This window comes from Epinephelus lanceolatus, chromosome 10, assembly GCF_041903045.1.
Source record: "Epinephelus lanceolatus isolate andai-2023 chromosome 10, ASM4190304v1, whole genome shotgun sequence".
NCBI classification, from domain to species: Eukaryota; Metazoa; Chordata; class Actinopteri; order Perciformes; family Serranidae; genus Epinephelus; species Epinephelus lanceolatus.
The window spans coordinates 9951752-9964285 of record NC_135743.1 but is presented as its reverse complement, the minus strand read 5'-3'; the positions used below and the strand labels follow the sequence as shown (position 1 = coordinate 9964285).

At 40.5% G+C, this 12534-nt stretch overlaps 2 protein-coding genes across 6 annotated transcripts; both read left to right on the top strand.

The window, feature by feature from the left end:
• The first annotated feature begins 107 nt into the window (after positions 1-107).
• LOC117265844 (membrane-spanning 4-domains subfamily A member 15-like) lies at positions 108-5421 on the top strand. Of its 3 annotated transcripts, none has more exons than XM_033640587.2 (7): positions 108-188; positions 1942-2129; positions 2466-2585; positions 2876-2932; positions 3098-3313; positions 4446-4568; positions 4802-5421. In XM_033640587.2, exons 2-7 carry the CDS (start codon positions 1953-1955, stop codon positions 4865-4867), a joined length of 759 nt encoding a protein of 252 aa, XP_033496478.1. In that variant the 5' UTR covers positions 108-188; positions 1942-1952; the 3' UTR covers positions 4868-5421. The 3 variants fall into 3 exon arrangements, with proteins under 3 accessions (XP_033496478.1, XP_033496479.1, XP_078027573.1); XM_033640588.2 differs by lacking the exon at positions 108-188 and adding an exon at positions 727-906; XM_078171447.1 differs by lacking the exon at positions 108-188 and adding an exon at positions 802-870.
• Positions 5422-6075: 654 nt separating this feature from the next.
• Positions 6076-11488, top strand: LOC144464473 (transmembrane protein 176A-like). Of its 3 annotated transcripts, none has more exons than XM_078171446.1 (7): positions 6076-6213; positions 7678-7872; positions 8292-8411; positions 8863-8919; positions 9585-9800; positions 10111-10233; positions 10910-11488. In XM_078171446.1, exons 2-7 carry the CDS (start codon positions 7696-7698, stop codon positions 10970-10972), a joined length of 756 nt encoding a protein of 251 aa, XP_078027572.1. In that variant the 5' UTR covers positions 6076-6213; positions 7678-7695; the 3' UTR covers positions 10973-11488. The 3 variants fall into 3 exon arrangements, with proteins under 3 accessions (XP_078027572.1, XP_078027570.1, XP_078027571.1); XM_078171444.1 differs by having other exon boundaries at positions 10907-11488; XM_078171445.1 differs by lacking the exon at positions 6076-6213 and adding an exon at positions 6769-6905 and having other exon boundaries at positions 10907-11488.
• The last annotated feature ends 1046 nt before the right edge of the window (positions 11489-12534 follow it).

Below are 12534 nucleotides of genomic sequence, written 5' to 3'. Positions count from 1 at the left end.
AGTATGAAAGTGTTCCTTTGTGTTTAGCTGAAAGGGTTAAGTTTCTTTATAGATCCCAGATGAAGGGAGGTTTATGGCACTGATCCATCTCCTTTCCCTTCTGAAAAACAATAACTGCACAACAGCTGGTTGGTTTGGTGGAGTACAGGCGTTTAGGTTTTCTTTTGCACTCCAACAGACACAAACAGGTAAGTCATTTTCTTATGTGTGACGCATGTTGTAAAGGGACCTCAATTATAGCCGGTCCTTATTATGTCTGCGGTGCTGTACTACTTTTTAACTTAACACAACAATTTAAGACATACAGTGCCCATAAAGTGTGTTAATGGGTGAATATTTCAAGTTCAAACTTATGGCAGCATAGGTGAAAGTCTTGGGAACTTATCAGGAGATAAAACCTGTTTGTCAGGCGGGTATTTAACAATAAAATCCGACTTAATCGGGTGAAGTGCAGGAAATTTGTATTAAGATCAACACAACCGACACAAAATCCAAGATGGCGCCCAACGTCTGCGCTCATAAACAGCAGGGCTCCTCTGTGCTGCCAATGGCGACTAAGAACTACATTACTGCCAATAAAAATGTAATGTTTGATGAGAGAATACTAGCTATCCTCGGTTTTAATATTTTGTTTCTGTCAAAGTGTTTAAAAGATTAAAAAAATGAACGTCGACGCTCAGCTAATGCAATATAGCCTCCGACCACTGGTGGCAGCACTGAGCAGAATGCTGCCGAGCGAGCACTGCAGTCAATGAGGGAGGAAGACGACGGCGTTATGTTTTATTTACTGTAAAATGTGCGACAGTTTGTTGACATAACTCGTGTGTCTGTTACTTCATACACCGCCTGACATCGGCTGTATTCCGCCTGGTTTGTCGCGGAGAAATCTACCTTCATTATTCTTCGGTATGAGCTTTAAAGAGTTGCTTTCTCCTCAGTATTTGTTGATATCTTGTTTACAAAACTGTTGTGACTGAAAGATAAATGTAAAGTATGATTTTATTTAAGATGCTTACTGACCTGTTCTTAGTGAAACCAGTCACACTTACAGAAGGCAAGACTTGACATATTGTCTTCATGATTAACAACCTGCACTTTGTATGCACACTCAGTTTATTAAATAGGCCACACCAAGCTAAAACAAACATCCATGCAATAAATCCCCTCCTTCATGGAGGTTATAATGGTCAGCTCATGTGTTAATGTGTCAGACAGGTGTTGAATTAACTTTATGTAGTTGAACTGTATTGCATGGCACAGAGAGGTGTTGCTGTTATTTAGGTCCCCTCATTGCTATTAATGTGATGGACAAAATATCAGACAAAATCCGTACTTAACAAATAACCCCTCAGTTCCTGCCCGTGTCTGCTGCACATAGATACTCTTGTGATGTAGTACTGTGCGTCCACAAAGTTTGGGGACTCGCAAGAGACAGTATTTAAAAAAGAGTAGTGAAAATCACAGCAGCAGAGCTCAGTTTTGGAGTCTTATAAGTCACTACTACCAGTGTCTCTCCAATGCCACAACCTCAGTTTGTAATGAAAAATTCCAGTCAGAAACTTGAAATCTTTTGTCTAATTTGAGATAACATTGATGGGCCATGTTTTTCAGACCTCAGAAAGCTTCCTCCAGATTCACTAAACATACAGCTGTTCCTGCTGGATACACAGTACTCCTCCTGCTGACTAAACTGATCTTTATGTAGAGCAACGTGGCTGTGAGCTCGTTAACTAATTTTGTGAATAATTAAACATATTTTAGGACTCACTCGATGAGGATACGTCAAGACAGGAGGTCATCGTTTATTCGCTGAATGAGTTTCCATTGCAGATAATTACATTTACTTATCATCAGAGATTGTTAAGAATCAGCAACAGCAACCTTAACCTGATCACGGAGATTTAAAGTTTCCTGTACTCTCTTTACGCTTTCATTCCACAGGAGCAGGCAGGATGTCTGTGACCGTGATGAAGGCTGATGGGGTCTCTGTGTTCACTGTGACCTCTGACCCCCAAAGTGTTTGTCCTCCACTGTGCCAAATCGTCAAAGGCCTCTGTTACAACCCCGTGTGCTGCTCTGTGTCTCAGCGCCTGAGGAAGGTCCAGGGATCTTCTCAGTCAATACTGGGGGTGAGTTACAACCTTTATGTGTTTTAAGCTGCTCTATGAACTTTCCCCTGCTCAATTCTGATTTCAACTTTGAGTAAATAAGTTGTTTTGGTGTAATTTGAATCGCATTAGTCAGTTTTTTCATGAACCTGTCACCGCTCTGTACCTGCCTCGAAGCTTCAGGTACTCTTCTGTTCATATAGAAAATTTCATTTAGAAAACACCATGAAACTGTGAGAGAAAGTGTCCGATGTACCAGTATGCTCTGCTGCCCAGCTAACTCTAACAGTGTCATGTGGTGACTTCAGGTCGACTGTACAGGTGTTTGTTGTTCATTCTGTGTTTCCTCCTCCACAGGCTCTGCACATCATGGTTGGGTTGCTCAACATCGGCTTCGGAGTGATCCTCTTGAGCAATCACGCTGGCTCTTGGTGGTCAATGGGTGACGAAGCATTTCCTTTCTGGCTCGGAGCGCTGGTAAGCAAGCTGATGCTGTGTTTGGTCTTTTATGTCATAACCAAAATCCAACAGGATTTTCAGTAAAAAATTTACATGTGTGTACTCCCAAAGTTAACGTGAAGGGAAACACAACTTTACAACTTGAGGCTGCGTATTTGATAATCTCTTAGTTCTCAGATCACATTGATCAGTACTGGTCGCTTATATAAATTCTGTTCACTCAAGCAATGATGCCAGAAATGACATGAATTTCAGTGTTTGTGTGGAGGAATGGAAGTTTAAGATTCTGTTTTTTGTCTTTTCTCTAGTTTGTGTTGTTTGGCATCATTGGCATTGTGTCTGAGAAGTACCCCAGTCCATGTCTGGTGAGTAGTTCAGCTTTATTTTGTTGTCATCTTATTCTTCAAGACACATAAAATGGAGGATAATTTTATATTGGGTGTGTGTATTCCTAAAGAATATGCACACCCAAATTGTGTCACATTCCACGAGTATTTATACATGGTGTGTTTTTGTGTCTTGTGTTTCAGGTCATCATCAATGTGATCCTGAATCTAGCAGGAGTTGGTTTTGCCATTGCATCCATCATACTCTACAGCATCAATACAGCAGTCGTATGGGTGTGGTTGCAGTGTGACAACGATTATAATTATGACTACTATCCACGCCACCGACCCACTGCAACTCCATCTCCTGGGGAGGAGTTCCTGAAGCAGAAATGCTTGGAGGGCAAAGAAATGGTTCTGGTAGGTGTGGAAAATGTGATCTCAGCAGTCAAAATACAAGTTGTATAACTGATGATGGTAATTTTCACACAAAGTACTGCGTGCATCAAAGCTTGCTTGTAGCATTTTACAAGTTTTTTTAATCTACACTTATTCTCATCTGTCATGTGGAGTGTAGGGTGCAGTGGTGGCTGCTGGTCTTTCAAACAGGGGAAGCTCACTTTAAGTTTACATCATAAAATTTGTCTTGTTTGTATTGTAGCGAGGCAGTAATTTATAAAAGGAACATTTAATTGAAGCCATTTTTTAAACAACACTCATGCCACAGAACCACAGCAAAACACACCTCACAGATGGCTTTAAACACCTGAACTGTACTTTACAAACGGTGAAAATGAGCTATATGGCTTATGGAAGTAAGGAACTCCGGACAGCAGTCTGTCAGAAGACACCACTCGCAAATATCTGCATGGGACTGAGCTCGAAATGCGAAGCGCTGTCAATCACAAAGGGGTTCAGCCTTTTAGACAATTCCTCCAATCATCATGCACACACCGAGCATCCTCTCCCGCCTACTGCTCCATTAGGTCCCTGGGAAGCTGAGCCTCCCTGGAAGTGACGATTTTGTCGCATTTATCCAATGACCGTCTCGCTTTGCTGCATGAAACAAACCTGCTCAGCACTGTCTCATAAGGATGCTTGGAGGCTCCGCGTCCACCGTGCTGAAACAAGAATGTATGACAGGGAGGTCGTGTTTGAAAACTGGTGATAAACAGCTGATGTTTGAACAACATAGTCATGATGTTAAATGCATCCTTGCGCACATTTAATGCAATGTAAATTCTTATTTTAATGTAAATTCAGTAGTGCATATTTGACCATTTCTTCTATGAAATTTTAGGGGAAGTTCAGCCTCCCTTGTTGTCTCAGAGCAATCGCCCCTGGTAGGGTGGTGTGCGCACATGTGAATCCCACACGTCCAGGTGTTTCTGATCCACTAGTTGATCAGATTGTGTAGCATTTAAAAAAAAAATCAGCGCTTTTGCAATTTAAAAAATGCGTTCTATTACACTGCAATACTAAGCTGAATTTGATCAATCATTCAGCTCTAAAAAAAAATGTTAAAGTTCAACCGTCCTTTGTGTCCCACTAGATGCTCCTGACAAGCATCAATGCGGTGCTGATCGTCCTGTCAGCCCTGGAGCTCTGCCTCGTCATCAGCTCTGCCGTCATGGGCATCAAGGCTCTGAGGAGCAGCGAGACGGAAGAAGACAAGGTAGAATTTTATACAATGCAGTGTTAACCTTTTGTTTGTCCAGGAGAGGTTGACTGAGCACAAATATTCTCAGGGTTGGACATACCATGAGCATATGCGCGGTACTGCATGTAAAATCTGAGCTGTGTACGTAACTCTCAGCTCTACGTGCACCCGTACAGGTGACTGTAACTGTGAATATGTGCTACTCTGTGTGTTTATCAGCTTTATTTATATTATTTTTCTCTTTTCAGGAGATCGCTGACCCAGACCATCACAAACCGCTGCTGGTTGAAGTCACCAGTAACCCTGTAGCCTAAATAAAAATCTGCTTTGTGCTTCAGTTAGCAGGAACTACAATCCTGTTCCTTTATACCATTGACTCTGTGTACTGTAACATAAATGATTCACACATATTCAGCTGTTACAATCTCTGCCTGACTCCTAGGTCCTTTTCTGCAAGGGTTGCTTAAAAATATTTGCACTTATAATAATCTGCACTTAATTGTTTATGCTGCTGTCCATTCTACTCTCTTGATGTTTTTCAAACTGTTCCCATTGATAAGGATTTTATATTGATTATTGTGCCTTATGGTCAGTATGTTTATGGGTAAAAGTGAGGTTCATGCACGTGTGTGTGATGGACACACACTGATGGGGTTTGTGTTTGTTATTTTACAACATTAAGCCATGTTAAATATACTTTGGTGTTTGTATTTCTGTGCTTTATATCACACTTTAAAGTGTAAGTGAGAAATTGAATCACTTGTGCTCTTTGTGTGCAAATCGGAATGATAAGTATAGAGAGAAGTGTGAGGTGTGAGTAAATGATGTTTCTGACCAAATGAGAGTTAAATAAAGTGATTAAAGCCTGCTCAGCAGTGTCAATCCATCTGATGTGAACATCCTGTCAGTTTACCTGTAACAATACTAATGTGCTATAGATGTACATGCTAGGATTTGGTGATGTCCACTGAACTGTTATATGATGATGTCCACAGTGAAACAAACATCCCTCTGCATCAGCAAGAGCTATGGCTGGAGGCATAATGTTTTCGGGTTGTTCCGCAGTGTCCTTTTCAAAGGCTGTACGTCATCATTTATTTGCTAGATGAGTTTCCATCGCGTGTAGTGGCAATTACCTTTTATCTTCACACCAACTTTTCTATCTCCCCCAAAACTTGACAAATTTTTGCAATGTTTAAAGATTTTTTTCCTAAATTTTGGTGTTTCCAGTCAGGGTTTTTTTAATTGCACACTGGTGGATGAAAAGGCTCCTGTTGTTCTTAAGTACAGTACTTGACTAAATGTACTTTATTACTTTCCACCACTGGGGGAAGTTTACCTCATGACCTCTAAACTTCTTGCTACGGCCCTGCATGTCATGGCCACCTTTTCTCTGTTTTATGTTGTAAGAATAGCATTAAGGCCTCATATTAAAAAGAGGGAAAAAAATCAGTGCAGCATTTTTTGTGTTTAGCTGAATGATCAGCAAAGGGTTAAGTTTCTCTATGGATACCAGATGAGAGGAGGTACTTCTGGTATCTGTTAATGTGGGAGTGATCCATGTCCTTCCCGTTCTGTAAACAATAGCTGCTCGACAACTGTGAAGTTCAGTGGAGTACAGTTCTTCAGGGTTTGTTTTGACTCCAACACACACAAACAGGTAAGTCATTTTGTTATGTTTGATCCAGGATGTAAAGGAACCTCAGTTTTAGCTGATCCTAATTATCTATATGGTTCTGTACTGCTATGTAACTAAACACAACAATTAAAGGCATTCGGTGCTCATGATGTGTGTTAATGAGTGGATATTTCAACATCAAACGCATGGGAGGATAGGTTTACGTCTTGGCAACTTATCAGGCGAGAAAATGTGGATGTCAGGCGGGTGTGAAACAACAAAAACCCGACTTAATCGGGTGGAGTGCGGAGGATTTGTATCAAAATCAACACAACCCGCTTGAAATCCAAGATGGCGCCCAGCGTCTGTTTGCTCTGACGGCAGGGCTGCTCTGTGCTGCCAGTGGTGACAGGAAACACTACTACTAACAAAAAAGTTGTAATATTTTACAAAAAATGGTAACTGTTTTCAGATGTAACATTTTGTTTCTGTCAAACTGTTTTAAAAGTAAAAAATAAACGTCGGCACTCAGCTAATGCAACATAGCCTCCGACCAACCGGCGGCAGCACTGAGCACAATGCTGCTGAGCGAGCATTGCAGTCAGTGAGGGAGGAAGACTGTGGCGTGACGTTGGTTTGTTTATATTAAAAATTAAAGTTGTGCTGCAGTTTATCGAAATAAATCGTGTTTCTCTTACTTCATACACCGCCTGACATCGTCTGTTTTGCGCCTGGTAAGTTAGTGAGAAATTCACTCTTCGGTATGAGTCTCAAACAGTTGCTGTTTCTCGTTTTACGGGACCGTAATAAACCAAACCACGGCTAACGTTAACTTCACGAACGTTGTAACGAGAGTTCATTTAAGGTCGTGCTACCCTGTGGTTAGCTAAGTTAATTCCACGAGAGCGGTCTTGTTTAACCAAAAAGTGGCGTGAACCATATTTTCACAGTTTAAAAACGTCTCAACTAAACAATAAGTAACTTTAATGTGTCAATGTTTTAGACAGGTGTTGAATTAACAGGATGTAGTGTGGTACTGTTGAAGTGTATTGCACAGAGAGGTGTTATTTATTGTGCTATTTATTTTTTATTTAGCTTAATAGGAAAACCTGTATTTACCAAACAAATGGAGAAAAAAAACACCACCTAGCCTGCCACTGTCTGCTGTATGATCATTTAGGACTGTGTTTCATGAAGTTGGGGGACACTCAACAGACATATTTTAAAAAGAGTAGTGAGAATCACAGCAGCAGAGCTCAGTGATATCCTGATTTTTAGTTCCTAGTTTGGGTCAAGTTCTAAAAATGCTGACTCGTACAATTCCTGAAAGGCAAATAAAACATATACGGCCACGACACTTAAAATGTTTAGCCCGATCTAGGGTAACTCTGAGATTCCTCCAGAGCCAGTAGGGTTGAAGAGTCTTTAAGGTTTAAGACTCAGCAACAGCAACCTTAACCTGATTGAGGAGATTTTAAGTTTCCTGTACTCTCTCGTCTCCTTCAGTCCACAGGAGCAGGCAGGATGTCTATAACCATGGCGAAGGCTGATGGGGTCACTGTGTTCACTGTGACCTCTGACACCCAAAGTGTTTGTCCTCCGCTGTGCCAAATCATCAAAGGCCTTTGCTACAGCCCCGTGTGCTGCTCTGTGTCTCAGCGCCTGAGGACGTTTCAGAGATCCTCTCAGTCAATACTCGGGGTGAGTAACGACCTTTATATGTTTTAAGTTGTCTCATGAACTTCAGCTTTAAAGTTTTTTATACTACACTGCAGTATGTTTTCTTTTCCTGCTCAATTCTGATTTTAACTGTGAGTTGTTTTGGTGTAATTCAATGAAATACAAATTCTTGATGCCAGAAGCTGCATGTTATTGTTGTAATCACATTGCAGTCAGCGTTTTTCCATTATACTCTCACCACTCTGTACCTAACTTAAAGCTTCAGGTACTCTTCTGTTTATATAGAAAATTTCATTTAGAAAACACCATGAAACTGTGAGAGAAAGTGGTCCAATGTAACAGTATGCTCTGCTCCCCAACTAACTCTAACAGTGTCATGTGGTGACTTCAGGTCGACTGTACAGGTGTTTGTTTTTCATGCTGTGTTTCCTCCTCCACAGGCTCTGCACATCATGGTTGGGTTGCTCAACATCGGCCTCGGAGTGATCCTCATGTGCAGTCGTGGTGGCTCTTGGTGGCAAATGGATGAAACTGGGTTTCCTTTTTGGCTCGGAGGAGTGGTAAGCAAGCTGATGCTGTATTTGTCCCTTTATGTCTTAAGTCCAACACAATTTTCCTTTCATAATTTACATCTGTGCACTCTTGAAGTTACAGTTAAGGGAAATCCAGCTTTTTATGTCAGAGTTGCATATTTGATTCTAAGGAGATCCACCTAACAGTCTGGATACACACACCAAGCTCATTTTTAAATGTCAAATGACGTGAAATCAATAAAAACCTGTGTGTGTTTTGTTATTGGACGTCTTAATTGCTTCCTTCTCAGATCACATTGATCAGTACTGGTCGCTTGTCTCTTGTCTGCCAGTGTGAGCACATTATGAGCGTTGCCTTGTTTCCCTTGGTGCTCAAAATGCTGTTCACCCAGTTAAAGATAACAATTACACATATAAGTTTCAGTGTTTGTGTGGAGAAATGGAAGTTTAAAGATTCTGTTGTTTGTCTTTTCTCTAGTTCATGTTGTTTGGCATCATCGGCATTGTGTCTGAGAAGTGCCCCAGTCCATGTCTGGTGAGTAGTTCAGCTTGATAACATCCTCATGTTATCTTTTATTGTCATCTTCTTCTTCTTCTTCTTTTAAAATTAATTCTAAGAAAAAACAAAAACAACAGCTCCAGTACCATACGCAGAGTAATTTGCAGGATTTGTCTCCAGAGTAGAGCTTAGATCAGGCCCAAAAAATCCAGCTCGACCCCACCTGAGCCCGTGCATGTTCTGTCCGAGCCTGGCCCGTCCCTTTAATTGTAATTATGAGCCAGAGCCCAGTTTAAACCCGACATTTTTTTTAAGGATGCGAACGCGCGCCGTCAAGGTATAAGTATTTAGTTGCTTTTTTTAAGGAAGTGCTTTAGGGGCCTTTTGCAAGTTATTTTCCATATTGAACCATTATAGCAGATCTATAACTATTTTGGCCCTTTTCGTTGGGGGCCTAACCGTAACGTCCACCCCCCACTTTGTTGTTTTATGAGTTTAAAAGTCTCCAATTGAATTAGGAAAATTCCTCCATCTCATCATATTGTCTTTAAGATGTTCTATCAAAGGTTAATATTTGAGATTTGCAAGGAGTTCTTAAAAAGCGTACGAGACACTCAGCTGTAGAGAGGTAGGACAGTCGGTGGCTTTTTAAATTCCACGAATATCTAATACATGGTGTGTTTTTGTGTCTTGTGTTTAAGGTCATCATCAATGTGATCCTGAATCTAGCAGGAGTTGGTTTTGCCATTGCATCCATCGTACTCTACAGCATCAATATGACAAACATATGGCTGTGGTCTATGTGTGACAACAATTATAATTATGACTACTATTCACGCCACCGACCCACTTCAGCTCCATCTCCCGGGGAGGAGATCATGAAGGAGAAATGCTTGGAGGGCAAAGAAATGGTTCTGGTAGGTGTGGAAAATGTGATCTCAGCAGTCAGAATACAAGTTGTATAACTGATGATGGTCATTTTGACACACTGCGAGCATCAAAGCTTGCTCGTAGCATTTTACAAGTTTTTTTTTAAATCTACACTTATTCTCATCTGTCACAATGGAGTGATCAGATTGTGTAGCATTAAGAAATCGGCACTTTTGCACTTTAAATGTTGTGTTCTATTACATTGTGGTAACAATTTGAAGTAAATTAATAGTTCAGCTCTCAAAACAGTTGTGTTTCGAAATGTTAAAGTTCACACTGTTCTTTGTGTCCCACCAGATGCTCCTGAGAAGCATCAACGCTGTGCTGATCGTCCTGTCAGCCCTGGAGCTCTGCCTCGTCATCAGCTCTGCCGTCATGGGCATCAAGGCTCTGAGGAGCAGCGAGAAGGAAGAAGACAAGGTAGAGTTTTCTACAATCACATCTCAGCCTGTTCTGAATTCACAGCTCCACCTTTTAGTATCAGATCTGTGTGCTAGGTACACCAACAGAGGGGGGACCAAAAATGGGGACGGTACAGAACGGTTTCATTGGTACCATCCACAACTTCTCACAGTGGAAACAGAAGAAAAGCGTACGGATCTGTGAAAAACGGGGCTTTAGTGTATATCAGTTAATAACACTTTGACATTATGATAAAGAATCGCTGGTTGGTGAATTGTGTTTCTTTGTTTCCTCGCCATGCTCGCTGTTTCCCCCTATGTCTAGTCTTTATGCTAAGCTAATCACCCACTGCCTGTAGCTTCATATTGAGCATGCAGACATGAGAGTAAGAGTTTGTGGGTCGGGAAAATAATCTTCAACTCTAACATATCAATAAGTAATTTTTACAAAATATATTTTTTATGTAGTTTGCTGCCAAATTCTGTTTTCTGTAGCACATCCTAAATTTCACAATATTAAGAAAAGTGGCTAAAAAATGTACATTAATGTAATTATTCGCCCGTGTATCCCTGCAGGAAACAGCACAGCAACACAGTTGTTGAGTGTAATATAATGTGTGAATATGTGCCAAAGATTTGAGTATGTCCGCATCTTTTTATCGGCTCTACTGATATTATTTTTCTCTTTTCAGAAGATCGGTGACCCGGAAAGCTACAAACCACTGCTGGAGGAAGTCACCAGTAACCCTATAGCCTAAATAAAAATACTGCATCTGCTTTGTGCTATGAGTTAGCAGGAACTATAATCCTGTGCATTTATACCATAGAGTTTGTGTACTGTAACATGAATGATTCATGCATATTCAGCTGGTACAATCTCTGCCTGGCTCCTGGGTCCTTTTTTGCAAGGGTTGCTTAAAAATATTTGCACTTATATTTTAGTGAATCTTTGATAATAATCTGCACATAACAGCATATGCTGCTGTCAGTTTCACTCTGTTGATGTTTTATTAAACTGTTCCCATTGATTATGATTTTCTATTAAATCTTGTGCCTTATGGTCAGGATGTTTGTAGGTAAAATTGAGGTTCGTGCATGTGTGTGTGTGATGGACACACACTGATGGACTGATTTGTGTTTGTTATTTTACAACATTAAGTCATGTTAAATGTGTTTTGGTGTTTGTATTTCTGCTCTGTACTTCATGTTAGACCTCAAAGTGTAAGTGAGAAATTGAGTGAGTTCAATAAAACAATTATGATGTCTAAACTTTATGCTCCGGCCCTGCATGTCACTGACTCCTTTTCTTTGTTTTATGCTGTAAAAATAGCATTAAAAATATTTGCACATATATTTTTGATAATAATCTGCACTAAATTGTGTATGCTGCTGTCCATTCTACTCTCTGTTGATGTTTTTCAAACTGTTCCATTGATTATGATTTTATATTGATTATTGTGCCTTATGGTCAGTATGTTTGGAGGTAATAGGGAATGTGTGCGTGATGGACACAGATTGATGGACTGATGGGGTTTTTGTTTGTTTGTTTTTTACAACATTAAGCCATGTTTTTAAAAAAGAAGTCATCAAAATGACTGTTACATATATTTTGGTTTGTATTTCTGCTCTGTACTTTATATTAGACCTAAAAATTGTAACTGAGAAATTGAATCAGTTTATTAACTAGTTTTGCTCTTTGTGTGCAAATAGGAACGGTAAGTATAGAGAGAAGTGTGAGGTGAAAATTATATTGTGTTTTTCTAAATGCTGTTACTGGCTAGGGCGGGAGGTGGCGTAGTGGTTAGCACTGTCACCTCACAGCAAGAGGTTTCCTGGTTCAGTCCCAGGAGGGAGCATGTGTTTTCTCTGGGTATTCTTGCTTCCTCCCACAGTTCAAAGGCATGCAGGTTGTGGATAGGTGAATGGTTGTCTGTCTCTATGTGTCAGCCCTGTGATAGTCTGGCGACCTTTCCAGGGTGTACCCTGCCTCTCGCCCAATGTCAGCTGGGATAGGCTCCAGCACACCTGCGACCCTCAAGAGGATAAGCAGTTACGAAAATGGATGGATGTTTCTGACCAAATGAGAGTTAAATAAAGTGATTAAAGCCTGCTCAGCAGTGTCAATCCATCTGATGTAAGCATCCTGTCAGTTTATCTGTAACAGTATTAATCTGCTATATGTATCATGTACATACATGGTTCAGTGATGTCCACTGAATTGGTATATGAAGATGTCCACAGTGAAACATTGTGATGGACAATGATATTGTTGTTTTCATATACTTTAGTTTATACTTTCTATGCCTCTGAGCCAGCAAGA